A 27,905-nucleotide genomic window follows, 5' to 3' on the forward strand; every position below is an offset into this window, starting at 1 on the left:
GTGGGGAACGCGCTGTAGGGCCTGACTGCGGGGCTGTTGCTCCCTTGTTGCAGTCGCTTGCTAGCCTTTTAGACCCCCCTTTGGTGGTGTAGTGGCTGCCGCCCCACGCACAACTGAAATTCCCGTTCAAGCGGCCTTCGGGCTGCTCTGCCTGCTCACTGGGGAGGCTCCTATCTCGTTTGTCGCCTTGCTGCAGGCCGGCTGCTGGCATGGGCTTGAACGAATTCTTCCCAAGCTCCACGGCTATCCTCACAGTGCACGCAGTTCAGCAACTATTCCCTCCGCTGAGCTCCAGAACCCGTGAGTTGAGCCTCGGAGGGCAGCGTGAAAGCGCTGAAGTTTTTCACCGAGAGAAAGAGCCACAGCGAGCAGCGCAAGTGGCCGACCTCGGAGGCGTGCTCCTCCGCTCCGCCTTCCCTCCCCGTCTCCGAGTGCCTCTTACTCCGCACAGCAGACTGCGTACGACGACAGAAACGAATGACGCGTTGCGTGCTTTTGTTGCTTTGCAGCCTCTTTGCCGGATCCCACTTTATCTGATCTCACCTCGGCCGCCCCTTTGGGAGCCCCTCAGAGTTTCCAAGGCTTTCCGAGGTCGGCTCCCCCAGATCTGGAAAGGAATGGACCTGTTGCGCCGTCAGTAGGTGGCAGCGACAGTTGCTGCAGCCTTCTGCAAGCGCCACAGGAGGCGGAGCAGCAGCTGCAGCAAGCCGCAGGGTCCAGCAGCGACAGCACGAGCGACAGGAGCACCAGGCGGCACTGCTCGTCTCCCCCGTTGCATCAGCAACAACGGGGGCTCGCGGAGGGGCGGCTGGAGGATCGGCAGCAGCACCTTCCACAAAGTGCAAGAGAAGACGGCAGCAAGTTGCTGCGTGGAACGGATAGCAGGTAGACTGACACCCCCAGCGCGCTTGCTAGCCTCTTAGACCCTCCTGGCTTCGGTAAGGGGGCTCTACCAGCAGCAAAGCCACCCCCATAGCAGCAGAATGCGATGGTGAAAGCATGGACGCTCGCGACGAGTCATCAGGCATGCATTAGCACCAAGAGCGGCGCACGTAGCCGCTCACGCAAGAAAAATGCCACCAGAAGCAGCATCAAGAGCAAAAGTATCGGCAGACGGAGCCAAAAGTGCTTCGGCCTGCGTTTTTCATCCTTGAGGCGATAATCACGGTGCAACGGCACCCTGACGCAGCACCAGGAATAACGCCTCCCAGAAGATTAGCTGCATGGCGCAGATTCCTGACCGCTACAGCGGATCGATGCAGCGTTTCCTTTCCTCGCACTGCTATGTGTAATGAAAACCTCTCCATCTGATGGCCACTAAGGGCCTCTCGAGTGCCCCGCTGCTCGCCTCGTGGAGCCCCCAAGAGCCCGTACCTCTTTCAAGCGTTCGTGAGTGTGCTCTGTGCTATGCAGCAGCAGCACTGCGAAACGTATACAGCGCACGGCATCGTTGACTTCCATTATCGCTGCGCCCCGGTGGCTCTGCCGCTGGCCAACCACCTTTCCTTGAGAGCATTTTATTTTCGCAACGTCGATATCTCGCTTTCTTTCTGCGCGCGCTGTTTCGCTACCTAGTGGTTGCCCTTTGGGGAGCACTGTCTGTCTCCCAACAGCCGCCGTGTTCTTGCCGCCTTCTGGCTCTTCGAGTCAGCTTTCATTGCTTGTTCCTTCATGCGTTGGCTTGCGTTGTTTGGTGTTGTAACGCGGACGCGGAGGGGAGGGAAGGGTGTGGACGCCCAGGCGAAGGGCACATGTGAACGCGTAGCAAGAAGGGGGAGGCAAGTTCTTCTAGGAAAACAGATGCAGAGAATTGCACAGAGAAACATAAAAGTGACGAATGCACAAGAAGTGGGGAGAGTGCCCCGCGAAACGAACTCATGCACAATGCAATTGTTGCATACTTCTCTTTTATCTCTTGCGGTGAACGGGTAAAAGCCTGTGCCTGTAGTAGATATACGTATATTTCTAGGGAACAGTAAATAGAAAATATGCACTATAGACGAGTGTCTCGGAATGTTCAAACGTTGCTTCCACTGCTAAGCATCGATTTTCAGACTTCTCTGCCGCTGCAGGGGAAGTCAGAAACACTTTCCAGATTCTTCCTCGGTGGGCGCAGTATGCAAGCGTATCCCGCCATAGAACTGTGCAGTTGCAAATGTGTTTGCCAGTGGGGATTTAGTGTCAATGCACATGCATGTAAATACACCTCTGTGGGAGGACGCAATGTTCCCTGACTCTATGGGCGTCCCCGTGACAAAGAAAACAGTGAGGTGGTGGGCACCTCAGGCTCGGCGAGCTGCAGGCGTGCGCAGCCAGTAATTTATGCTGTAAGTCCGTGTCGTCTCCTCACTGCAGATTTACATAGGTGGGCTCAGGAAATCGACTGTACGGATAGAAGCTTGGTCTGGAGGAGGAATGTGCATTCCCATGGATGCTTGTACACGTGCATCAGAAACGCGCATATTATACGAAAAGCACACAGGAGCCCCTGACAAGTAATAGGGGCACAAATGTACCGCTCTTTGGCCAACACGGCATGGCAGTATACAAAGCCATCTTCTAATTGGTGTGTATGTAGGAAGGCTGCGATGCAACTCTCCCGAAAAGTTTATGTTGAGGCTACTGAATGCAATACATGTACAATGCGCCACATACCTAGGTCGAGTGCCCATGCAGACATGCACGCGCATGGACACCCCAAAAGACCCCTGTACGCCTACTCGCGCTTGCACATAATTGCAAGTAAACCCCCTCACACGTGGGCATGTGCAGATATCCTCATTCATGCTCACGTGAACCTGCTCCCACGATCGTGCGTTTATGCAAATACACAGGATCTGGATGTTTATATGTGTGTATATGCATGTAGAAGAGCAAGCGGAGGCGCACAATGGTATTGATAAATGCATCAATACACGAGTTAAAACTGGAAAGCATTGAATACAGTTGTAAATAAGGGAGGTGCTGCAGGGGCATCTGAAATGCATGAGCTGGGGAGTATGCTCTCGGTACTGCTACTACGCTGTGCCAAATTCCGCCATGAAGGATGCCACAATTCTCTCTGCTGCAGCAGCTGTTGCAGTGGAGTTAAGAGCAGCAGAATCAGTCTTTCTTTTTCAGCTTCGGCTGCATGAGCTTTGAGCGTGTTTTGCCGTAGCCTGTTACGGATCTAATAAGCGCGAGCAGCAGCAGCAACAGCAGCACGAAGAACAGCGCTGCAGAGGCAAGCAACAGCAAGTTGTGCGCGCAAACCCTGAAACGCATGCGCTCCACTGCTAAGATCGAATCAGCGAAGTAGTACAAGGCGTTCAGAGTGGCCGTCACTTCGTTCCTCTCCAAATGTGTTAGAGGTGTGTTTTCTGTTGCAGCCTGGGCATATTTGACAGCAGCAGCCTCAGAAGGGTACAATTACTCACGAGGGGCCCCTAAGCCGCCCAAAGGCGCAATAAAACATTTCACTGTATTAGATGCAACAGCAGCACACTACAGGCAGAGGCAGCATCATGAAGCACATACTTTTGCAGCAAGCCTGAGTGCAGTGAGTTTGATGGTGCCATGCAGCTGGCACTTCTCGCAGGAGACGCAACGCAGCAGCGACTCGATGCTCTCGGCAGACTCCAGGAAGCCTAAGGGGCTGCGCAACACACAACCACCACCTGCCAAAGGGCCTAAAAAGGGGGATGCTAGCAAAGCAGCATGCTAGCAAAGCAGCATGCTGCAAACGTCGAGGAGTTCCTCAAGAAGAAGGAGTGTGGCGGCTCAAAGCGGCAAGGCAGCAGCAGCATCCTCGCAAGCAGCCGAAGCAGCATGGCCTCAAACGAAGAGCTAAAGCGCTGAAAAAAGCGGCTCTGGAATCAGCAGCTTCCAAAAAACAGCAGCAACATAAACAGCGACACGGGGAGCACCCAAGGGACTGCAACCATAAGGACCTGTCTGCCTTGAAGAGGTGCTGCTGGTATTTGCTGTTGCATGCAGAGAGCTGAGAGGCAGTTGCATTGAGGACTTGCAGCAATTCTGCACGGGCGGGCAAATCGTCTGACGTGTTTCCTGCAAAAGGACCAGAGCCTCACTCTTCAGCAGCAGCCAGCTAGTGTTGCCGCTCACGCCGAAGACTCCACTACGCACGGGCATACAGACGCGATAGCACAAGACGCATGAGGATGTTCAGCAAAATCCCCCTCTAGCGAGAGGCCTTGCAGCCTTCAGCGCAACTCCAGCCGACTGCCAAAAGCACGGGAAAAAGGCGAAATACATACCTGTCTCGCAGCTACATTCCTGCAAAACATCTGTGAGTCGGCAGACACCCTTCAGGATGAAGGCGAAAGTGAAGAAGAGACTCTGAAGCCTCTCAGGATGCCGAGCAAAGCGCGAAAGGAAGAAGGAGACGGAAGGCGCAGGGGTGGGGGGAAGAGGCGTTTCTACGGCATCTTGTTGCTCGGACTGCTGGTGAAGCTGCGAGAAATTCGAGTAGTAGTATTCCCCAGCGAGGGCTGAGATGTTGGATTGCATGCCAGAGAGGATCAAAGACAGCTTGGCTGCAGTGCCGCACGTTCTCGCATCTCCTTGGTAGTTCTGCTGCAGCTCTTGCTGCTGCAGTCGAAATAGCTGGTGCTGCAAAGCATCCCATATAGGGCCCCCCTGGTATTCAGTATACCCTGGAGGATTTCGCATCAAGTCTACATACACGGGAGGCTGCGCCGCTGCTTCTGCTTCTGCTTCTGCGCTCTTGCTGCTGCCGCTATTGCTGACGCCGCTGCTGTCGCTGCCGCTGAAGGGGGCGTCGGGAGTCAGCGAAGACTCCTTCCACCGGTAGAAGGAAGCTGCATCGACCACAGCGACAGCGTAGCGTTGGCGCCAAGAGGCCATCAGCGCTACCTGCGAAGCGACAGCCTCCTCGCGATTTTCGCGAAAAAAAGGCAGCGGCAGCGGCAGCGGAGAGAGCAGCAGGAGCACTGGCATCAGACGCAGTGCAGTCTCATCAGCAGCTACGGCAACGCTTGTAGGCGCATTGCGAGGATCAACCGACCTGCGTGTCTCCTGTCCACAAAGTCTTCTATCGGCTTTTGCTTCCAGCTGAGAGGCACTTGCTCGTCGCTGCATGTGCAGAGTCCGCACTTTTCTGGCGCTTCACACTTTCCTTCATCTTCGTCAGTCACCAAATCCGCTGCTGCTGCTGGGGTGTCTGCACCTGCGCCGACAGCCAGCGAAAAGGAGTTTGGAGTGTGTGGGAAGACACTCTTCGGAGTGAGCTGTGTTTGTCGCTCCTGCTGCTGTTGCTGCGCCTGCTGCTGCTGCTGCTGCCGCAGCTGCCTGTCGGAGCGCAGCAGGAAGTCTCTCTGGCAAGTCTTCTGCTTGATGTTCAGCTTGAAAATGCGGAAGAAGGTCCTCCGCTTCAGCTGTTGCAGCAGAGGGTGCAGCAGCTGCGCATCTTGGAGCAACGAGCTGATATCGGGAGTGTGCAGACACCTGAAGGCACCAGCATACGCATGCGTGAGGGGACGAAGCGCTGCAGCTGCCGGCTGGGCGTTTAGCGCCACGCTGCAGAGCGACTAGCACACGTGTAGGTGAGTGAGGCTAAAGATTCTCGCCGCATACTCTGGAAAGTGTTCACTAGGGCTTGGCAGACGGCGGAGTTGAAGGGCGTCTGGCAAGAAGGAAAAGGCATCAGCGAGTTGCCGTGGAGGATCTGCGAGGACGGCACCAACTTGGTGCTGCAAGGCAGCAACTGCTGCTACTGCACGGCCGTAAAAGCTAGCTGCTGTAGCTGCCGCTGTGGAAGTTGCCAAGGAGTTGCCGACGGGGATTGAACCCGCATCCAGGAGCAACACGCTGCAGAAGCAGCTGCCTGCTGCTGCTGCAATCAACGCGGCCAGCCGCTTACACCGCAAATCCATTGCTGCAGGCGCAGCGGAAAGGAATGTGCTCAGACGGGATTCCTCTCAGGAACTACAAAGACAGCTGATGGTGTTCGTACGACTGCACTTCGTGGCGTTCTTCGCACTGTGTAATTGCAAGTATTGCATGTTTTGCAACTGCGCTCACGGTCCTGCTGTTGATGCTCCTGCCTATTCTCAGACGAGTGCTATCCGAAAATGCACCCTGGCCAGACCCTGCAGCCGCAGCAGCAAGAACGTGCCTGAAATTCGGATGCCGCAAAAAGCACAGCCGTTGAGAAACCGCTACTGCTCGTCCTGTTGCTGCTCCAGTCGCTGTTTCTGGCTCCTCCGCTTTGGTGAAGCTTTCAGACAAAAACGATAGAAAAGAGGCAGTAGGAGGGCTCCGAAAGGTATCTAGAACTTAGGGGGGCAGCGAGACCGCTCGTTGAGTCGGTGCAGCAACAGGCACCGCAACACAAGCAGCGACGAGAGAAAAAGCAGCGACAGATGGACCAACGCGCATGAAATTCTGAAATGACAATTAAAATTTTAAAAAATTATCAGCGCCTGTTGCCTGCAGTTCTTGTAACTTGGCGCCTACGGCGGCGCAGCAACAGCAGCAGCAACAGCTGCAGTGTAGCAGCCGTACCAGTAGTAGCAGCGATAGCACACAGAGGCAGACGAAGTATTGCCACTGGCAACATACATTTAAGACATTCGCCACATAGGGTCTAGCTCACCCAAAAACCGTACTGGCCGTTCATGCAAAACACGAAAAGGCTTTGCAGCAGCTGAACTAGCAACCATAACAGCAGCGCCAGCAGTAGCAGCAGCTCTGCTGTTTGTGACATTCATTCGTGTCTGCAATCCCTACGCTCTGCAATACCCAACTTGGTATTTCCCGGTGGATGCGTGTCTTAAGCTCCCATATCTAGGGCTGCACTGGGGAGCTGCTGCTCGCGTCTGGTATTTCTGACATTCCCACGGTGTTGCTACTGCTCAGGTATCCGACAAGCAAGTTTCCATAGAGTTCCTCAAATATATATATGTATATATAGCCTAGGCACTCAGTGATCTTCAAGACATGCCTGATCACGCATTTGCAGCACTAAATAAGGTTTCCACCTGAAGTTTAGATAACGGCGAGTTAGTGAAAAACACTGGCACGCATGGCAGGCAGGCGGCCTGGCCAGGTTAAATGAGAACGAGACGCGGGGAGCACTTTACCCACACTTCTCATAGGCTGCATCCAGGGTGACTTACGTTCGCTGCAGTGAAAAGACACGTGTTCATGTTTGGCCGCCTCTTGTAGAGAAGAGCCTTTTGGGCGGGCTGAGGTACACATAGGCACCTTCAATTACACTTGGGATATTTATTCAATAGTGGGTTAAAAATAGACTATTTGGTGTGACTGCTCGTAGATCCTGTGTCTTCGCAGAGTAGCAGGAGCTCAGCGCAACACCAGAGGTTGTTTGCGTGCTGCTGTGTGCAATTAGCTGCGAGTTCTCGGCGTGTTTTAAAGCGCATCGAAGTGCATCCTAGCTGTCATCTATTCCCGATCATTGCGGGGCCTGAGGAAAGGGCGAAGCAGTTGCTCTTTCGAAACAACTCATGATAACGTTGCATGCGGTTTCCGTTGAGTCGGGCGTCAAGTGTCTCTGTGCTAAGATCTAAAGGGCAAGGTCCTAGCATTGATTACATAGTGCTGATGGCATGTTTCTGTTTTACTTGCAGACAATGCAATGTCCGTTCTTCGTTATTACAACGGTACTGCTGGGGCACTGATTCCGCAGACTGGCAGTAGCGAAACATGTGTTTGCCGAAGTGCTCTACAAAGCAGTTTGCAGAGAGCCTTGTGGCTTTAGGCTGGCACATTGTACCTGCGCATCAAAAAGCAAGGCACAAGGGGCCTGCGCTCCTTAGTGCACACCGAAATTCATGGACTTCCGAGCTTAGCACGGTTCAGTAGGAGAGACGAGGTGTGCTTTGTTTCGACAGCCCTCCGTGCTCCTACACAGCATGCCTCTGTTAATAGCCGTTTCGACATGGCGCCTGGTGTACATACGTCTTCAGTGCGCAGCTGATTGCCGTCCAGAACCTGCCACCCCAGTGTTTGTGCTGCTTTGGTAGTGGCCTGGAGCGTTGTTGCCACGCGTAACGCGGAAAATGCGGGCTGTTTTCATGGCTTGCTCTTTCACCCCACGAATATGAATTTCAGCCATCAGTATGCGCGACTTCGTGCATTTTTAGAGGAGCGAGGAAGCTGACTTCATGGCGTGCAGCAAAGTGAAGCGGATGCAATAGCTACCGCCGCATGCAGGAGGGAGGCCGTCGCAGTACACACAAAGAACACCAGCGGCAGCGAGGTCACCCCAGATGTCAAGGAGCGCACCAGTCTGATTTTAAGTCTGCTCTCATTGGTACATAAGATCTCGAAAACAGCCTCAGCTACTTGCCAGCCTCCGAGCGGAGGCCTAGCTTGAGGACGGGGAGTCAAGAAAGCCGCCTCACCACCTCCTAGCCTAACTCTCTAACCGCAAGCTCCCACCCCCGTAGCTCCTCTGCGGAAGGCAAAGCGACTCGCTACGCCATCAAATCTTGAGGCGCGAAGCCAGGGAGAGCACACGAGCAGTGAGGCGCTCCTGCAGGCATGGCCGTTGAGAGCGCCTCCGATACCAACAAATTCCCAGGACATGTTTCTAATTTGCAAAGCCACCTCTGCATAGTTAGTTTCCATCCGCAAGAGCACTGTGTATCTCATGGCTTTCTTCTAGTGACTCTTACCCTTTGAAATTAGCTCTACCCTTTCCCTTGCTTCCCCTTCGGCAACCGTCAGCCAGGTTTGCCCAGTCCAAATCCTAGAAACAAAAAGTTCTCTCTCCTCGGAACGGAGCGGTGCATGCACACCAAAAAAGATGCCCGTTTGCGCGCGCAACAGATAAGGAGGGACTCCTCGCTATCATGTAGCACAAGTCAGCTGCTGTCTGTACACCTGAATAGGAAGGGGTACTCGCATAGGGGTGCCCTCCAAAATCCAGCGGCTTCGGTTTAAAAACACAACGGAGGAAGGGAGGAGGAGAAAACAGTATCAAGAGCTGCCACAAACTGCTGCAAATGCAGAAGGCGCTCGTATCAGGCACTGCATTGCGCATTGCGCCTGGCGAACATGCATACATACGCGCTGATGAAAATGCGCTGTAAAAGCCGACTAAAAGTCAAAAAGGTCGGCAGCAAAGGATGTGGCATTCGAGGCAGTCTCCCACGAGGCTTCTGGCACTGGTGAGGACGATGCATGCTCGTGCTGGAGCGGTGGCTGCTCGTGCTGCACAACAGCACGAGACGGCTTCGGATACTCGACAGAGGGCAGGCTTTGCAAATCGGACTGCTGCTCGCTCTCACGCCGCTGCTCCCGCCGCTGCTCCGTGCGATTCGCTGCTGCCTGACGCACAGCGGAAAGCTGATTTGGCTTTGTTGCTCGAATAACGCTCCTCGAGGTTCTGCCGCTGCGCTCTTTTCGCTCCCTGGGCTGCTGGGGAGGAGGCAACAGCGACGGCTGTGAGGGAGGGGGTGAAGGCGACAATTCTCCTTGGCAATTGCTGGAAGTTGCCTGCTGGCACTGCAGGGGCTGATGGTGAGTCTTTCGCTGCTGCTGAGGCTTTGATTTCTTTCGCTGCTGGTTCTGCGCCTTGCCTTGTCCTTTCTGTTTTTGCTGCTGCCGCCTTGCCTCTGAGAAAAGCAGCTGCTGGTGTGCTGGCTCTAGTGCCAGAAGCGCCTCCTGTGGCTCTTGGAGCTGCTGCTGTGGCGATTCTTCGCCTTCGCCTTCTCCTCCTGCGTGATCTTTGCCGAGCGATTCTCCTTCTCGCTCTGGCTGCAGCTCCTCTGCCAGTTGTTGCTGCATCGCCACTTGCTCCTGAAGCTCGAGCTGGTGCTTCTTGCCCCCTGCGCGCAGCTCTTCGTTGCTGCCCGCCGAGTCTTGCCTTGCCTTTGCGCCAGTCGCTGCAGCGTTGCTGCTGCTGCGTCTTGCTGCAGCAGCAGCCCCCGTTGCCGCCGACGATGGCAGCAACTGCAGCGCAGTCGCTGCGGCAGCCGCTCCCGCAGACGCAGCTGCCGCCGCTACTGCAGAAACTGCTCCAGTGCTGCTGCTGCTGCTGCTGCTGCTGCTGCCAGCCCTACTGCGTGCAGCGACGGCCTCTTCAGCACCCACCCCTGCGCTAAAACTGCCGCTTTTCTTGGCACCAGCAGCAGCCAGCAGCAGCTGCTGCTCTTCACTGCCTTGCCACTGCCCCCCATGTGCCTTTAAGTCCTCCTTGAGATGCTGCTGCAGCAGCAGCAGATTCTGTTCAGACACCAAGCGGCGCTGCAGCAACGGCGCTGCCGCAACAAGCCACCCGCTGCTGCTGCTGCTGCTGCTGCTGCTGCCCATACTCCCGAGCAGCATCACAATGCGCCGCTTCGTCCTTCGTGCTGCTGCTGCTGCTTCGCGGAGTGCGGCGATCAGCTGCTGCTGCTGCCGCTGCGTTAGCAAGACGCCCAACCGCTGCGTGGCTGTCGTCATGAAGAGCAGCATGTCTCGCTGCACCTGCTGCTTCAACTCAGCAGAAGCAGCAGCAGCAGCCAAGCCTCCTTCTCCTCCTGCTGCTGCTGCTGCTGCTGCGTCCTCCAAAGGCTCGAGCCACCGCAACGCATGCAACTGCCGCAGCGCCTGCAGCAGCAGCCGCAGCAGCAGCGAAAACGACTGGCGCTTCAACTCCAGCAAGAAACTGAGGGCTTGCTGCTGCAAAGGCTGCTGCGGGTGTATCAACAGGAGCAACAGCGACGCTCCGATGCCGCTGCTCCAAAGAGATTCGCTGCAGCTCTGCCTTATCAACACGCAGCAGTATTCTCGGATTTCTGCGGCTAGCTGCTTCTGCAACAGTGTCAGCCGCTGCTGCGCCTGCTCTTGGGGGGAGAGACACTGCGCTATAAAGGCAGACAAGCGCCTGTCCCCTATCGAAGCCAGCAGCAAGGCAGCCACGCTATCCTTCTTTCCCCCCAGCACATCATACGCCCCCCCTGTTGCAACGGCAGCAGCAGCTGCGGCTGCTGCGTTTTCCTGCTGCTGCTCTGTGTGATTCCCACGCTGTTGCTGGCACGGTGTGACATTCATAAAAGCCTCCACCAAGGCACGCTGCTCTGCTGCCGAATGTTCGTACACGACTGCATGTGGCAGCAGCCGCTGCAAGTCACCTGGCAGCGCAGCAGCTGCAAGGTGACTTGCAGCTGCCGAGGAAAAGGGCAGGAGGGAGGCTTCTGCTCGCGCTGCATGCAGTGAAGCACAGAGAGGCAGCAGAGGGGGGAGGTTGCTCAGGCAGTTTTGAGTCGCAGCAGAGGCAAGACAGCACCACACTTCATCGAGCAACTCTCCCCATCCCCACCACCATCCTCATCCGACGTGCGAACGAAAGGGCGCAGCAAGAGGCCATGTCGGGAAGGCACAGACAGCAGCAACGGCATGCAAAACGGTTTCGTCGTAGCAAGAGGTCTGAGACTGCTGGCGCAAGGCATCTCTCCAACAAAGGGTAGAACGAATACGTCTCAGAAAGGTTCTAAAAACCAAGTCAGAGACACCGAGAGAGAGAGAATGAGATAGAGAGAGAGAGACAGACAGACAGACAGAGTGAACGATAGAGAGAGACACACACACACAGAGAATGCTAGGGAACTTACCCAACAGGCAGGAGCATCTGAGAGCAGACAGCAGCACGAGCGAATCGGCATCTGTCTCTAAAATAGCTACACAAAGCATCGTGAGCCGACGCCTAAGCAGCTGCGCCTCCCCCTGCATCAAACAGCAGCCCTTTGCGCAGCAGTGTCAAGCGTCTAAAGCAGAAGCACGCAGTTGGCAGCCTACAGCACAGCACGAAGTGGAGCATCAGAGCAGCAACGAGAACCAGGGAAGTTGCAAGCGCACCAGAGCATCTGCAAGGGTAGTAAACTGATGCTTAAGGTGATCCAGAAGCTCCTGACGACGTTGCTTCTGTTGCAGCAGAGTGTCTTCTGCATCTGGCGTTGTTGTTGACGCCTTTTTTGAGTGCTTTGAGCGGTCCTCGCCCTGATGCTGCGATGCCTCTTGTGCGTTTTCTAGCGCACGCACATTCTCATCCTGCTCTTCTTCCTGCTGCAGCTGCTGCAGTTGCTGCAGGGTGTTCAAGCACTGCTGCTGGAGCAGCAGCAAAGCGCCTGTTTGCTGCTCGTAGAGCGCAAGGAGGCTTTCGACGGCAGCAAGGACGGAGCTGCAGGCTGCAACAACAGCGAGAGAAACAAAACAAAGAATGAAGGGGAAGGGGTGAACTGGAGCACAACACTGAGGAGCAGCAGCTGCCGAAGGATTTGCTCGCTCTCGAAGCTCTGCTCACAAGGTATAGAAGCGACTGGAGACTCTTGTTGTTTCTGTTGTTGTTTCTGTTGTTGTCGTTGCTGTTGTTTCTCTTGTTCTTGCTGTTGTTGTTGCTCTTGTTGTTGTTGCTCATTTTGCTGCGCAGCGGCAGCGGCCGCTACCATGACACGCATGTGCAGCACAGACATGGCTGCTTCTGCAGCAGTAGCTAGCGCAGCTGCTGTGCTGCTGCTGCTGCTGCTGCTGCTGAATCGTGTGAAGGCGAGAAGGCGAGCTGCTGCAGCTGTAAGCGCTGCATCAGCAGCAGCAGCCTTTGGTGCTGCTGTCGAGGTGAGCAGAGGATTGACTTGCAGCGTCGTTGAGGATGCAGCCTCTCCTGCCTCTGCCGATGCTGCTGCTGCCGAAGCGTCGTTTCCGTTGACGAGCACTTGAGCCTTGAGAGCTGCCTCCGCCACTGTAAGATCTGCTGCAAGCTCAAATCCCATAGACGCTGCTTCTCCTGCGGCAGCAGAAGGCAGGAGCAGGAGGATGTTGCCTAGACAGCCTAGCGCTATCTGCTGCGCTGGAAGACACATGGCGTCTGCCTTAGCCGCAGTGTGCAGGAGGCGCAGCAGCTCGGCAGTGACTGTTGCGCCGCTGCTGCTGCTATTAATGCATGCAAGGAAGGCGCAGCTGCACTCCTTCAACGAGCTCTCCTGCTGCGAAATCTGCTTGAAGCCTCGGTGCTGCAGCGCACGCAGCAGCGTCGAGGTAGCAGGCAACGCTGCCTGCGCAAGATGCATGCCGAAACACGGAGGAGGCACACACGTCCAAAAGAACAAGGTGAAGAGCAGCATTTGCTGCTGCTGCCGATAGTCCTCTTCGACGCTGCCTTCTTCCCCTCTTCGACAGTCTACCTGAGACGCAGCGGCAACACAGAGGCAGCAGGCAGGAGGCAGGCGTGCTAGTCACGCACGAAGACAGCTTCCTCAAAGCAGCAGCGAATTTCCATCAGCAGCACAGAGCCAACCATTCCCACAAGAGGAACGCACTTTGAGGTGTTCATACAGCAGAGGCAGCGCCTCTAAGATCTGCTGCGAGAAAGCGACTGCCATGCTGCGCAGTTGCAATGGCTGCTGCTGCAATTGCAACGGCTGCAATGGCTGCAGCAGGTGTCTCCAGGAGGAGATCGCAGCCACTCGGCTGTACAGACACTGCCCAGGAGGGCTACAGCAGAGCTGCAGCCTTGCAGCACAGCTACTGGTGCTGCTGCTGGAAGCGCTGCCGTTGGCATGCGGCTGGAAAGAGCCTCCTCCGGCACTGCTGCTGCAACTGCTGCTGCAACTGCTGCCCAGACACCCCCACAGAGCGCTGCACCAGTTGAGCTTCTTCATAGCAGCACAGCAGAACGAAAGCAGCAGCGTTCTCTGCTGCCCACTTGTTGCCTCTTCCTCCTGCTGCATCTGCTCCTGCAGCAGCTGCAGCAGCAGATCCACCCGCTGTACAGACGGCAGCAAATGCCAGAACCCCAGTACCACATTCTCTGCCAAAGAGCACGAGAGATCGCGACGACTCCCGATCCTGCTGCTATCACCGTCGTCATCGCGGCTGTTGCTGCTGCTGTTGTTGCTGCTGCTGTTGTTGCTGCTGCTACTGCTGCACAAGGCTGCCTTGGGTAAGTAGGCAGTACAAAAGTCTAGCAACGCATAAATCTCTTCAGTGTTGTTATTGTTGCTGCTGTTGGTGTTGTTGCAGTTGTTGTTGCTGCTGTTGCTGTTGTTGCTGCGTGACAGGCACCGCATCAGACACAAGGGCACTCATGCATTTCGACTTAGAGCTGCCGCTTCCTGCCTGCGGTAAAAGCGCAGCAAACGAAGCAGCACATGCACGTACAAGGAGGAGCAGCGTGCAGCAATGGCGGGGGGTAGAAACAGCGTTCCGACGACTGCTGCCGAAGCCTCTAGGGTGAGGCTTTCAGTGGAGATCCAGAAGACATCCAGCAGCTGCCGGAGTTGCAGATCATTGAGCAGCGGCAGCGAGTGCTCTCGTATCGCCTCTGCTGGCGCAGTTGCAGCAGCGGCTGTTGCGGCAGCAAGGGGCAGCAAACAGCGGAGGGAGGCTGAGGCAACGACAGGATCCTTCGCTGCCGTTTGAAGCACCACAGAAGGAAGAGCCAGCTCCACGAATCTGCGGCAGTCAGCTGCCGCAGTCTGCGTCAGTGCTTGCGCTAGCGGAGGCTGCTCCGGCAGCTGGTGCTGCAGCTGCTGCTGCTGCTGCTGCTGCTGCTGCTGCTCGAAGTCGCTAAGCGCATGCGTCAGCAAGTGAAAAAGGCTTAAGGCAGCCAGCACCTCCTCTTGCTGCTGCTGGGGATTGCGCTGCTGTCGCGAATGCAGCAGGGGAAGCACAAGTTCGAAAAGTGGAGGCTGCAGCGCGAGGGAGGTAGCAGCAAAGGGAAGCCCTATGGTCTGAGCGCGACAACAAACACGGAGAAACTCGCAGCAGATGGCTGCTGCTGCATCGCCATCATGCATAAAAGTGAGCGACACCGCAAACAGACGCTGCTAGGGCAGGAGCTTATCCGCCAAGAGCAGCAGCCGATTTCGAGCAGCCAAAAACGCACCAGTGCCTTGAGCGCCTCTGTTCTGATGTGGAAACACACATCGTCGCCACGCTGCAACAACACATGGGAGAGTCGCTGCAGAAGCTGCTGCAAAGCGACCTCCTCGGCAGCCAGCTGCTGCAGCCGCTGCTGCAGCGTCTCACCAGCAGCATTGCCCCCTGCTTCCTGCTGCTGCAGCTGCTGTCTGCGCTGTTGCTGCAGCTGCTGCTGCAGCAGCAGCTGCTGTTGCTGCACGCGAAAGCGCTGTGCCTCACGGGCGGTGTTGGCAGCCGCTGCTATCGTGCCACTCAGAATGCCGACAGCTGCACACAACCCCCGAGACAAGCAGCAGCGCAGAGAGCGAGAAAGAGAGAAAAATCATTGGCAGAAGGCGTGAGAGAGCACCTGCTGGCGAAGACAGAGCTGGAGCAGCGGCAGCAGCAGCAGCACGAAGCCGATGAGCGAGAAGCTGCAAAAAGTCTTACCGGCAATCGTAGCTGCAAGCCGAAGACGCCGTGCAGGAGATTGCGACAGCACCAACACCAACGATACCATCAGGGAGAAGCCTCCTTCCCCCTCTGCAGCGGCAGCCAGCTGCACGACCTCTTCTTCCACAAGGCAATGAAAGAAGACACGCAGCGCGTTGCAGCTGCTGGTGCGAACTGGCTGCTGCTGCAGAGGCTGCTGCTGCAGAGATCTCTGCGAGGCAGCAGCGGAGAGCACGATCAGCTCCGTCAAGGCGGCTACGTCTTCCTGAGCGGGCTGAGGCTTCTGCTGCTGCTGTCGTCGTCGCATGCAAATGTGTTTATCTCGACTGCGCAGAAGAAGACGCTGGCAAAGCAGCCTCAAGGGGGGAGTCTTCCCCCCTCCCTCTGGAGCCTCCGTCGCTAGCGGCTTCAAGCCGACCGCCTAAAGAGGCATGCAGCACAAAGGCGACACTGGAAAATGCACAGCAGTAAAAACGAAAAGCTCAACTGCACCTACTTACGCTCCAGGGGATAGCTGCGCAAAAGCAGCAACGAGAGAGGAAGATGCATGTGCACATGCACCATAATCGAGAACAATCAGAGAAATGGGAGCAATAAGAGGAATAAGAGGAATAAGAGCAGTAAGAGGAATAAGAGCGATGAGAGCAGTAGGAGGAATTGGAGCAAAACACGCGAAATGAGCAGTAAGAGGAATAAGAATAATTAGAGCAATCCGAGCAGTAAGAGCAGTAAGAGGAATAAGAAGAACAGTGAGCAGTAAGAGGAATAAGAGGAATGAGAGTAATAAAGCACTAACAGTAACTGGATCACAATGAGAAATAAGAGGAATTAGAGCAAAACACGCAAAATGAGCAGTGAGAGGAATAAGAGGAAAAGTGAGCAGTAAGAGGAATAAGAGCGATGAGAGCAATAAGATCAATGAGAGCAAAACACGCAAAATGAGCAGTGAGAGGAATAAGAGCAGTGAGAGCAGTACGAGCAGTAAGAGCAATGAGAGCAATAAGATCAATCAGAGCAAAACACGCAAAATGAGCAGTAAGAGGAATAAGAATGATTAGAGCAATCCGAACAATAGGAGCAGTAAGAGGAATAAGGTAAATGAGAGCAAAACACGCAAAATGAGCAGTAACAGGAATGCGAGGAACAAGAATAATCAGAGCCATAAGAGCACCACATGACGAGCGCTAAGTACCATGGAGAGGAGCGACAAGAGGCGTCCAGCTTGTGTTGTGAGTGCTTTTATGAAGTCTTCATTTTCTTGATTTGGTAGTCTTGCCACTAGCAACTGCTTCGCAAAGGCGCTTGCTGCTGCTTGAGGATTCTTTGTAACGGCTTCTAGAGACAGCGCATCGTCAGTTGGTAGGGGTAGCAGCAGCTCATGACGTTCGGCCTCCTTGCCGCTTTGTTGCTGCTGCTGCTTTTGCTGCGTGGATTGCGTTCTTTTGCAGCGCCCTCTTGCTGCCCGTTTTTTGTCTCGCAGCACCGACACGACAGCGGAGGCTTCCGATGACTTTTCGACGCCCGCTGTCTCTTCATCGCTGCTGCTGTTGTAGTAGGAGCTGCTGCTGCTCTCGCTGCTGCTGCTCTCGCTGCTGGCTGCGAATGCCTCCTCTGTGTCGCATCGGTCAGCCTGTGTGGCGAGGCGAGCTGCTCCTCTGGTTAGCGGTTTGCTGCTTTTCTTGTTGCTGCTGCTGAGTGAGCTCCTCGAATGAACGCGTTTCTTCTTCAAGGCAGATGGCCTCAAAAATCCATCGCTGTCTCTTTCCTCGAGGAGCCGCCTCCGCCGATGTTGTAGCTGCTGTTGCTGCTGCTGCTGTTGCTGCTGAGTCACCAGCCTACTCAGAGAGCGCAAGCCTGTGGCAGCTGCCATATTTGCCTTCGCTGCTGCTCCTGCAGGAGTACGCGGGGTGTCTCCCCTGCTCAGCGGTGACTCTGCAGCCGTTCTTCCCGCAGAAGCAGCGTTTAGTATGGCCTCTCTTTGCAGGGGTTAATCTGCTGCCGGCTTGCGTGGAGGTTATTCGCGCTGCGTTTCTCCGAGCGTGCCCCTCCTCTTGAGGCAAATTAGACGTAGAAGTTTCTCCCTCTCGACGCTTTGCTGCGTCGATGTCAGTGCAGCAGCCGCCAAATCCCCAACTTCTCTGCCCAAGATCGCGTTTCGCTGAAGCCAGGAAGGGTCAAAATACATGCGCGGAGGGTGTCGTTAAGTGAGAGAAGACAAAACAAGGGAGGTTGAAACAGCGCCAATACACACCCCAGTGCTGCTTGTCGGCAGTGGGGGTAGCGTCGCACGCAGAGGAGCGAGCGAGGAAGGAGGAGGCGGGAAGGGGGCCCTCCCTCCCTCACCCACCACAACCACAACCACAACCACCACCACCACCACCACAACCACCACCTTCGGAGAACACTGACGCTGCGCCCTCCCTCTTAAGCACCACCCCCGATCGCAGGCCCTTAGAATCGCTCTTGTATCAGGGAGAGAATGCGCAAATTCAGCTTTCGTCTCTGAAATTCCTTTTTAAAGCGCTCTTCTAAAGGCGGTGGTTCGCGCGCCAGCGCACACACAGTCAGGCACGCGTCTGCTGCCGCCACGGCCTGTGGCAAAGGCTGCTGCTGCGCATGCGCCTCTCTGACAGCCGCAGCAGCCGCAGCACCAGCCCTTGCAGGAGCATCGAACTTCCTCCAGCGGCGATTCCCCCGTTTTAAAGCTTTTGTTATTCCAACAAAGCCGCTGCTGCTGCAGCTCTGCAAAGGACAGCGCGCGAAGCAGCGCGTGTGTCTCGCTGAACTTGCACTGCCCCTGTCGGCGGGCGTCATGGAAGACGCCGAGTGCCCCCTCGAGGGGAGTCTGCTTGAGTTGATTCAAACGCCTTCTTTGAAATGGATTTTCGTGGGTACGCAATCGATCAGACTGCGCCGCTGCTTCATCCTTCGCGTGGCGATTAGTGCTGCCGCGCCGGCGTGGTGAAGATTTCGGGTGTATGGTGACCATGACGAGCTGCAGCGCTTGTTGCCTCGTGCAGGGGGCCTCCTCCTGATGCATATACGGCCTACCAGCAACCCCTCTTCTGTGCGATGGTGGAGCTGCCTTGCATGCGCCTCAGGGGGCAAGGGCGGTGTTGGGAAGACGACCACTAGCTGCGCTATCGCAGCCAAACTCGCCGAGCAGCGAGAATCGGTAAGCCGACAGCAGGAGAAGCTGCGTTTGTGTGTGTGTCTGCTGCACTTCCCCGCGCGCAGCGGCTAGTGTCTTTCTGTGTGTGTGCAAGTGTATGTACAAGTATGTGTCTGTCTGTGCGCCCATGTCGTTGCGTCTATTCTATGCCTTTTGTCGGGCTGCAGAAGAGCCAGCCCCTCGGCTTGCATCCAAGCTTGGCCTCCCTCGGTGTGGCTTCATAATTCTGGAGTTTGCGGCGTCTCGAGGCATGTTCTGCACGCGCGCAGGTGTTGCTGCTCTCCACCGACCCTGCACACAATTTGAGCGATGCCTTGACGCAGAAGTTCAGCAGCACGCCGTCCCTCGTGAATGGCTTTTCCAACCTTTACGCCATGGTGAGGGCAGGGTGTGAGCCGAAAGCTCCTTTCCCCCTCCCCAGGAAGGCGCAAGAGCGCGAAGCAGCGCCTGAGGGACCATCCGACTTCTCCAGGAAGGAGATGTGTGGAGAAGAGAGGGGAACGAGGATACTGCGTGCCTCTTGGCCTTTAGCAGCAGCAGGCAGCCGCCTCCTCTGCACGCCGTTTCTTCCGACTGCCTCCACAGGGTCGCTTTTCTTTCACCCCGAAAAGCCTGCCCCCCCAAAATCTGCTAGTCGACTGATTGGAATGCTGCCTTCAGGAAATCGATGCGCGTCAACATGAAGCCACCGATTTTCGCCTGGCAGACTCCAAAGACGCACAGGCGCTTGCGCAGCTTCTCCCCGATCTTCTGCAAGCGGTGCCTGGCATCGACGAAGCTCTCTCCTTCGCTGAGCTCATGCAGTGAGCAACCTCTCCGCCTGCACAGCTGGCTGGGAAAGGCATAGATGCGAACAGCTAGCCATCGATCTCCTCCATCATAGCCACCCCAAAATGAGGCTTTTTTCCCCTTTTTCCCCCGCCTTCACCATTTTCCCTGTCTACCTCGCGCCGGGCTCCCCGTGCTCGACCCACATGTAGCCATGGGTAGCGGCATCTTTTTTTCTAGCGCCTTGTGTATACTCCAAAAAGGCTCACACACCGTGTTAGCCAGCGGGAGGTAGATGGAAGGGGGAGAGGGAGAAGGTGACGGGAGAACGACTCCCTAGACACCCTGACTCTCCTCTTGCCTGCGCTCATAACGGCAACGAGTGCCAGGCGTATAGCAGTCTTCTTCTCTGCAAGCTGCTATACGCCAGCCCCTCTGCAGGCTATGTATATAGAATAAATAAATGTGCAGGTTATGTATGTAGAATAAATGTGCAGGTTATATATATAAATGTGCAGGTTATATATGTAAATGTGCAGGTTATATGTATGAAAAAAATGTGCAGGTTAAATATGCAGAATAAATGTGAAGTTTATATCTATAGAATTAATGTGCAGGTTATATATATATGTATGTATGTACAATGTATGACGGCTGCTTGTCTGCACTGGGGCATCCGCATGCGTGTGCAGACGCAGATATTTCTCGTTACCGATTGCTGGCTGGCTGTGGCTTTGCCCATTCCTTTCTTGTTCAGATCCGTTCAGACAATGTCGTATTCGGCGATTGTATTTGATACGGCTCCCACTGGGCACACGTTACGGTTGCTTGGCTTTCCTGACTTGTTGGAGAAAGGACTAGGAAAGCTTGCTGGCATCAAACAGAATATTAGTGCTGCGCTAGGCCTCTTTGGAGCCGTTAGCGGGAGCAGCATACCTGCCGATGAGGTGTGCATGCAAGGAAAAGCTGCTGGGGAGAGAGGGAGAGAGGGGCAAGTGTGCAGGAAGCCAGAAGACGCAGGAAGCGTCTCTTGCCTTCTTGCTGCTGTTTACCCGACTGCCCTCCTTCGAACAGCGTGAAACTGTCTGTCTGTCTCTCTTTCTCTCCCTCTGCCTCTCTCTATCTGCCTGTCTCTCTATCTGCCTGTCTCTTTTTCCTAGCTGGCTGCTGCCGCATGGTGTGGTGTATGCGTGTCTCGGCAACGAGCCGTGGTAGTCATCAGAAATGTGGGCGTGAGTCACATTGGCCTCCCGTATATATATATATATATATACTTTCTCACTCTGCACTGCTCTGCGTCTTAGCTTTCCTCCAAGTTGGATGCTCTCAGGGCAGTAACGACTTCTGTGCGAGAAGCCTTCCAAGATCCGGTAAGGTCCACCAGCAGCCTCTAAAGGGCTTCTGCGTTTGCTGTCATTTTTTGCACAGTTTGGAGGTGGTGCTTGTGTCTGTGCTGCTGCACTTTGGCTGCCGCTCTCTCTCTCTGTCTGTGGGGGACGGACCACTTCTGCAGGACCGCTGCCTTCCTTCCCCGTGTGCCTTACTGTCTCTCTCTCTGCCTGCGCGAAGGGGAAGCTCTCTGTCGGCAGGCGGACAGACAGCACTGGGGAAAGGGGCAGAATTAGATCGTAGAAAGCGTCGTGTCGAGAATTGTGAGGGCAGCGCGTGTGTGAGGTGTGCGTCCCTTGCAGTGCCGCACCACCTTTGTCTGTGTCTGCATCCCCGAGTTTCTCTCCCTCTTCGAAACGGAACGGCTGGTGCAAGAGCTGGCGAAACACAAGATTGACTGCAGCAATATTGTAGTCAATCAGGTTCTCATGCCGATTGGTACGGTGGGCAGTTGCTTCTCCGGGGAAGGTTTGGCAGATTTTGCTGTTGTTTCTACTGCACTCAAGAAAAAGCCTAGCAAAGAAGCAAGGCGCCACAGGGCAGCAACGAAAAGGGAGCCGGAGCCTAACTAGCGCGCTCAGACGGGGAAGGGCATGGGGAAAGAAGACGAAGAAGGGAGAGGAAGGGGATGGGGAAAGAAGACGAAGAAGGGAGAGGAAGGGGATGGGGAAAGAAGACGAAGAAGGGAGAGGAAGGGGATGGGGAAAGAAGAAGAAGGGAGAGGAGGGGGATGGGGAAAGAAGACGAAGGGAGAGGAAGGGGAGTAGGGGCCATGTTGGGTGAGCGTTTGACGGGGAGCGACTTAGTGCCTCAGGTTCAGGCATTAGTTTCTTTTTATTTTTAGGAGAAAGCGATGACAAGGGGTCACCACTGCCAGCATCCTTGCCGGGAGCTGAGCACATCGCCAGCAGCGAAACGCCACTCCCTCCTCCCCACGTGCTGCTGCAGTCTGCAGCTCCAAGGGGTCCCCAGGAGACTGCGGAAGAGGAGGCGACAAGGCTGAGGCAGCTGGTGCTGCAGCTGCAGCAGCGGGTGAGGCTTTGAGCGTTGGGCTTTTTGTGTATGTCTGGGGTGGGGGCACGAGTTGCGGCTTCTTTGCTCGTCGTGTGTGGCATGCGAAACGCCTCCGCCTGTGCTGAGCCTGCGCGCTTGCGGTGATGCTGCCGCAGCTGCTGCTCGTTGAGCAGTCGTACGCTGCACGGCGCCGCATGCAGTCCAAGTATTTGCTGCAGATCCAGGAGCTCTACGCGTACGATTTCCACGTTGGTACGTTGGGGGGAGAAAAAGGCTGGGGGATGCGTTTCGTTCCTCCTTCTCGGGCATGCTCTTGAGGACTAGCGCACCGTGGTGCTCAGAAGCGTCGCCAAAAGTTGCACCCTGGTAGTCTCACGCAGTTAGGCCCTTCGGGCGTGCGTATTCTGCTCGCAGCCTGTGTGGGGCAGCAGTCTGAAGAGATTCGGGGGGTCCAGAAGCTAAGAAGGCTAGGGGAGCTTCTCTGCCAGGAAACACCCCTCCCCATTCTACATTAGCCTTTAGGGCTGGAGTGGAGAAAATTGGTGGATCGTTGGGAATTCAGAATTCCCGTCTCCTGCCTTCTCCCCTCCCCCCGTCTGGCTGGACGCGCTGGGGGCCCCTTTTTCGTCGTGGCTCTACGGTGTGCTGCCTGCTCTCTAAAGCCCTTTACTTGGGCGCAGCGAAAAAGCGAAAAATCTGTTTTTGGTGGGTGGTGGCATGTTTAGTAGTGGCCTTCTCTACGCTGCCCACAGAGCTGTTGGGAGTGACGTTAAACATTGACTGGGTCGAGTCTTGGTAGCTTGTGCGGAGAGGAGACTAGCGCACCTCGACCACCGTCCAGTCCGCTCGAGGCAACGATCTCGCCGATGTTTTCTCGGTGGGGCGGCTGATGTCTCCCAGTGTGTGTTCTTGCTCTCCACCCTCCTCTTTAATTTAGCACACACACAAACGCCTCTTAACAAAAGCAGTCGCTGCGTAGAATCTACCAACTAGCAGCTCTGGCGAGGGAGGCGCCACAGCCAATCGAACCCAGTGCGGGAGGGGGCCCCCTTCTCGAGATCCTCACGGGAGGGGGCCCCCCTCGCTGAGGCTGAGCGGCACGCAGTCTCGGGCGTTTTCGTCAGAAGAAAGACTGTAAATGCTCGAAAAACATGCTTCAATCTTGTTTTTTGTCGAGCCAACATATGGACACCTCGTAGCGACAAGCTGCAAGAGTCTCCTTCGCCTTGGCTCCTATGCTCCTGAGCCTGCGCACGCTGCTCCAGAATGGACTTCTCCGGGGGCGCCCCCTCTTGGAGGCGGAATGCCTCCGGCTCGTTAAGGGGGCTCTCACGCGTCGCGGCTGCTGCGCAGCTCGACAGCTCGAGCGGCTCGTGGAGTGCAGCAGCAGCAGCAGCAGCAGCAGCAGCAGCAGCAGCAGGGGATGGAGGGCTACCGCCACAACGCAGAGGCGCTGCTTGCATGCAGCCGCTGCAGCAGCAGTGCTGAAACCCACAAACGCTGAGGCAGGAGCACTGGTAGCCTCCACAACTGCCGCAGAAGCGGAAGGACGAGAAGCAGCTGAAGCAGCAGCAGCTGAAGCAGCAGAAGCAGCAGCAGCAGCAGAAGCAGAAGCAGCAGCTGAAGCAGCAGCAGCAGCAGGAGAAACTGTAGACATTGGTTTTGTATGGGGATCACTAGCTGCAGCACGCAATGGCTGGCGTACCTTGGAGGCTTGCAGCAAGCTGCTGCTGCTGCGGCTCTACCAGGTGCAGAAAGCTGCTGCAGTTGCTGCTGCTGCGCAGCAGCAGCAACTGCAGCAACAAGAACAAGAGCGGCACCAGGGTCCAAGCGCTCCAGCCTTTTCTAAAGCGCATCTTGAAGTAAGGACGCATTAGACAGTCCTGAGCAGCAATTTCGACACCCCCAAGAGAATGCTGCTTATCCGAGCTGCTGTGCGTGTCGCTGGTTGTCTCTCGCTGACAGGCAGGCTTAGCAGGGCCAGTCGTGTTGTTGTGTCGGCATGCTATGATGCAGCTGCTGCACGTGGGAAGGCAGCCGCTTTCTCGGAAATATATATATACATATTATATACATGCGTGTCTGTATGTATACATATATATATATATGTGTATTTATATATATGTATATATATATATATACATATATATATATGTATATATATGTATATGTATATATATATATATATATGTATATATATATATGTATATATATATGTATATATATGTATATATATATGTATTGTGCATGCTGCAGGACTTGGCTTCTGCCTTCTACTTGTGTGGTGCACTGCGCCTTCCCGCTCCCGCTTTGCACGCGGCACTTCAGGCAGCAGCGTCAGCTACTGCCGCAGCCCTCAAGACTCGCAGACGAGTTGCAGCATGCCCAGCGCTAGTAGCTGCTGCCGCAGAACGCGCCTCACAGGATGCACTTGCGTCGGAAACGAGTGCTCTTGCTGCAGCCGGCCTGGCAGAAGTGGGTGCTAAGCCTCTCGCGCTGCTGTGGAGGTGTCTTCACGCTCAGGCAGGACCTAGTGCCACAGATATCGCTTTGCAGCGCGCCTTGCAGCTGCCCCCTGCGGAGGCTGCAGCGGCTGCGGCGGCTGTGCTCCCGCAGGCAGCGCGCATGCAGCAGCACGAGGCGCTGCATAACGAGCTTCTTTTGGGGCTTTGCCTACTGGCTCAGCACTCCGAGGCCTCCCCTGCTGCGCTTGTCAACTCCCTGCATGCCTGCGGCAGCGTCGGCGTGGAGTGTGCAGACAACGGTAAGCTTGAGAGATCGAGAGGCACGTCGAGCCTTTCCCGCGTGCTGCAGAAAACGCAGCCACTGCTGCTCTGCAGGCTGCTGCCGAGACTGCATGCCCTTCGGCCGCTTTTGAGCGCCTTCTTCGGCGGCTGCTGCTGTTCTTTTCTGTGCTCGTGTAGCAACATTTGAAGACGCCGTCGCTCTTTGGCTGCGGCTGCTGGCAAAACCCCAAGCGGCAGCAGCGCTGCGGCTGCCGGAACTGGTGGACGTTTTGCAGGCGCTGCTGCTGCTGCATGCACGACAAATGAGACGTGTAAGTTTGGTACCCTTGCTGCTGATTTTGAGTCTTGCGCGGCATGCGCTGCCGCCGTTCGCGCTGCAGCCTCACGTGGGGGGTTGGTGTGTTTGCGATCACGTGCGTGCACGCTTTTCTGCCGCTGCTGAGCAGGACGTTGCTGGCTGTGCTGCCGCTGCTCTGCGCGCTGTCACCTCCGAGCTGCACAGCAGACATCGCGGCGTGCTGCAGCAGCAGCTGCAGCAAGCTGTTGGAACTGTTGCTGCTGCAGCAGCAGCAGCTGCTGCCGCCAAAGGAGATCCTCCTGCCTCCCTACTAGCCCCCGCAGAACATGTGCTTTGGATAACAGCCGCTGCGAAATATGGGATTTACGATGAGGTCTGTCGCATGTGGCCTCCTATGCGTCCACCAGGGGTCATGAATTTGGCATTCCCCCTTCGGCACTCTCTCCCCTGTGCGTATTTCGGTTCGGCATGTTTCCTGTTTTTCGAAAGTCGTGTTTGAGAGAAGCCCACTCACGCAAAGCTCTGATTGGAATATCGACTCTCCACTGCAACTGCTTTTTTGCAGGAAGTGTGGGATCTCTCGCTCTCTCATTTACTGCAGCACTTACGGCACCCGCAGCAGCAACAGCCAGTGACGCTGCTTTCTCCTCTGCACCTTGCAGCAGCTGCCTATGCATGTGCAGCTGCTCCCCCAGGGCTGTTGAAGCCGCAGCAGCTGCTGCAGCGTCTTGCTGTGGCTTCGAGACGGCACTTGGAGAAGTTTTCCCTCGCCGAGTTAAGTCAGGTGCGTGCGAGAGTGTCTCCCCCTGCTGGGGGTTTGTTCGGCACCCCTCTTTGATTGGAGAAAAAGGCCTATTGGGTTTGAAGACTTTGGGGGGTCGTTTGATGGTCGTATGGACTGAATTTAGAACTGTCAGACTTCAGGCTTTAAACGAGGCCTGCGGCATTGGCAGGAGTGTACACGAGACGCGACGAACAGCTTTAGCCGGCGACGCAAAGGCGTACAGAAGCACGGAAACACACGTATTTCGTTCGAAAGGTTGGAGAGGCGCTGGGAGCCGGAAACGAGGCTTGAGCCCACTCACTTTTACCCCTACGACGTTGGAGTGCTCTCGGCGTTTTGCGGAATTGCAGCTGCTTGGATCGCTGACGAAAGGAGGCGTTGACTGCAAGATGCTTATGGCCCGCGCCTCCGTGCTGCTGCGCAGAGCAAACGCACAGGACGGACTGCAGCATCAGCAATTCACGGGTGTGTGAAGACTTGTGCTGCCGCGGCTTTCGTTTCGTGGTGGGAACGTCTGCAGTGAAGTCATCGTCGCATGCCGCGCAGGCACATACAGAGAAAGCTCCAAGCCCCACCGACGCATTTTTCGATTGCAAAGCTGCACTGCCCGTCGTGTGAACCTCAGATCCTGCGTGTTATCGATGTCGGTGTTCGCAGGCCGCCACGTTGTGAACTTGCTTTCTGCTTTCAGCAGAGAGGGTGTGCGAGACGCGAAAGTGTTTTTACTGGCAGCGGACTTGCTTCTGCGCTCAGGAGACTCCGCATGCAGGTGCGTGCAGATAGCGGGCTTCATAGGATAGTAGTGCCCAGTGCAAATCGCCGCACATAGGACACGGTAGATCAAAGCGCGTTCAGAGTACGAATTCAATTAGCAGCAGCCTTGCAGCGGCAGAGTCGGGGAGCGGCAGGCAAAGGGACAAGGAGGAAAATACTGAGCCACACAATGCAGTCGCCAGCTTGTGCCGCCGCGCAGAGAAAAATTGGCATGTACTACGTCTACACCCCTTTTGACGGATCGTGCAGGATTTCTCGCCATGGGCTCTTGCGCTCTCTAGAAACGCAAGACGCAGTTGCGCTGCTGAAGGCTTTTGGGAAGGCTCGAATGCTGTACATTCCCTTGATGCAGGCAAGCAGATCGCTAGCTAGTGCAGCAGCCCACACTGCTGCTCGTCCGTTGCTGCTGGAGCTGATCGCGCTAGTTACTCTGAAATTGCCCGTTGTTTTCGCTGATAATGCTTTGCTCATTGCGAAGAATGTGACTTTCGTCAGCGGTATCGGGCTGCGTCTTGCCTTTCGCCTTTTGGCTTGCCTGTAAAGTCGCTGTACATCTCTGGGTATTTGCACAGCTGTTTGTGTGTATATCTATCTGTGCAGGTGTAAATCACTGTTCTTTGAGCTGTAACTCTTCACAACTCTACATACACATGCCGCGAAATCCGTATATGCATGTGTGTTTAGACTATACAGGTTGCATATCGATGAATTTGTGTATCGAGACATGTATGTACATGGACTTTTTAATGCGTATAGCAAAGCTGTGCGGCTATTTATGTGTACAGATTCCATGTATATCTACATGCGTGCGCCTCTCAGTACAGTATATAACATACATTGATGCGGGTCTAGCCAAATTCAAGCGCATGTTGAAATGTTCTTATATTCCTACAGGCAGCAATAAATACAGTGTGCATATCGCTGACATGGAGCTTTTGGACGTTCACTTGTCCTTGGCCGTTTAATGCTCCGTTTGTTCCTTAGGAGCTTCTTCCCATATTAGAGCAGAAGGCGCAATGCTTCTCACAAAGTCAGGCGCTCACCGTGCTCAAGGCGCTTAACAGAGTGCGTGGGCTACGTTTTGCGTTCTCCTTAGTTGGGAGGGTAGGAGCAAATCTAGGAGTCGAATTGAGGCGCTTTTGCCCATGTCTGTGCATTACCGGAGTTCGTGTTCCCTCCCAGAAAAACACCTGAATATTCATGCGTTGCTGTTTCCCCGCAGCTTTCTCACCCTTTTCCCGCATTGCAACAAGAGTTGCTTCAGCTCCTCAGCCAGTCAAGTACTCCTTTGCGGCAGCCCCCACAAGAACAGAAAAAGTGGTGCGGGCATTCGCAGGGAGAACAACAACATTGTCGGGAGCCTGAACAAGAGCTGCAGCAGCAGCGTCACCAGCAGAAGCCACAGTTCCAAGCGCAGCGGAGCTCTGATGTCTCCTCTCTGTGTTTTGCGGAGTGTGTAGTCATTGCTGAAGCTGTGCAGCGCTTTTCGTTGATTTTGCCAGAAGCCCTTCGGCATCAACTGGAGGCTCGTCTCCCCCCAGAGGTATTGTACGAACAAATGCTATTGAGGAAGCTAAGGCTGACTATGTTGCCACTTTCACAGGATTCAAGATTTGTAACAAAGCCTCTTTGAGGCCTTGT

The 27,905-nt window shown here is 55.3% G+C and overlaps 3 protein-coding genes and 1 pseudogene across 3 annotated transcripts; 1 reads left to right on the forward strand and 3 right to left on the reverse strand.

Moving 5' to 3' along the window:
- Nucleotides 1-2,920: 2,920 nt before the first annotated feature.
- LOC34623552 (endoplasmic reticulum oxidoreductin-2) lies at nucleotides 2,921-8,613 on the reverse strand. The gene is made up of 9 exons (XM_026335874.1): nucleotides 8,412-8,613; nucleotides 7,965-8,067; nucleotides 5,342-5,466; nucleotides 5,027-5,188; nucleotides 4,257-4,700; nucleotides 3,964-4,047; nucleotides 3,517-3,668; nucleotides 3,253-3,369; nucleotides 2,921-3,022 (listed from the first exon to the last, which is right to left on the reverse strand). The coding sequence occupies exons 1-9, from the start codon at nucleotides 8,611-8,613 to the stop codon at nucleotides 2,921-2,923; spliced, it is 1,491 nt and encodes a 496-aa protein (XP_026191659.1).
- Nucleotides 8,614-10,018: 1,405 nt separating this feature from the next.
- LOC113146964 (UPF0746 protein DDB_G0281095-like) lies at nucleotides 10,019-14,052 on the reverse strand (the record flags this gene model as incomplete). The annotated part of the gene is given in 7 exon segments (XM_026335875.1): nucleotides 10,019-10,036; nucleotides 10,265-10,291; nucleotides 10,497-10,533; nucleotides 12,238-12,389; nucleotides 13,670-13,682; nucleotides 13,805-13,881; nucleotides 14,029-14,052. Coding segments are annotated over 7 exon segments (348 nt in total), but the record flags the coding sequence as incomplete, so codon positions are not given.
- LOC34622425 lies at nucleotides 14,049-25,298 on the reverse strand (annotated as a pseudogene).
- LOC34622426 (ATPase ASNA1 homolog) lies at nucleotides 18,131-19,297 on the forward strand. The gene is made up of 4 exons (XM_026335876.1): nucleotides 18,131-18,209; nucleotides 18,420-18,493; nucleotides 18,760-18,867; nucleotides 19,151-19,297. The coding sequence occupies exons 1-4, from the start codon at nucleotides 18,131-18,133 to the stop codon at nucleotides 19,295-19,297; spliced, it is 408 nt and encodes a 135-aa protein (XP_026191661.1).
- Nucleotides 25,299-27,905: the final 2,607 nt, after the last annotated feature.

The sequence above is a fragment of the Cyclospora cayetanensis genome, unplaced genomic scaffold, assembly GCF_002999335.1.
Source record: "Cyclospora cayetanensis isolate NF1_C8 unplaced genomic scaffold, CcayRef3 CcayRef3_contig_83, whole genome shotgun sequence".
NCBI classification, from domain to species: Eukaryota; Apicomplexa; class Conoidasida; order Eucoccidiorida; family Eimeriidae; genus Cyclospora; species Cyclospora cayetanensis.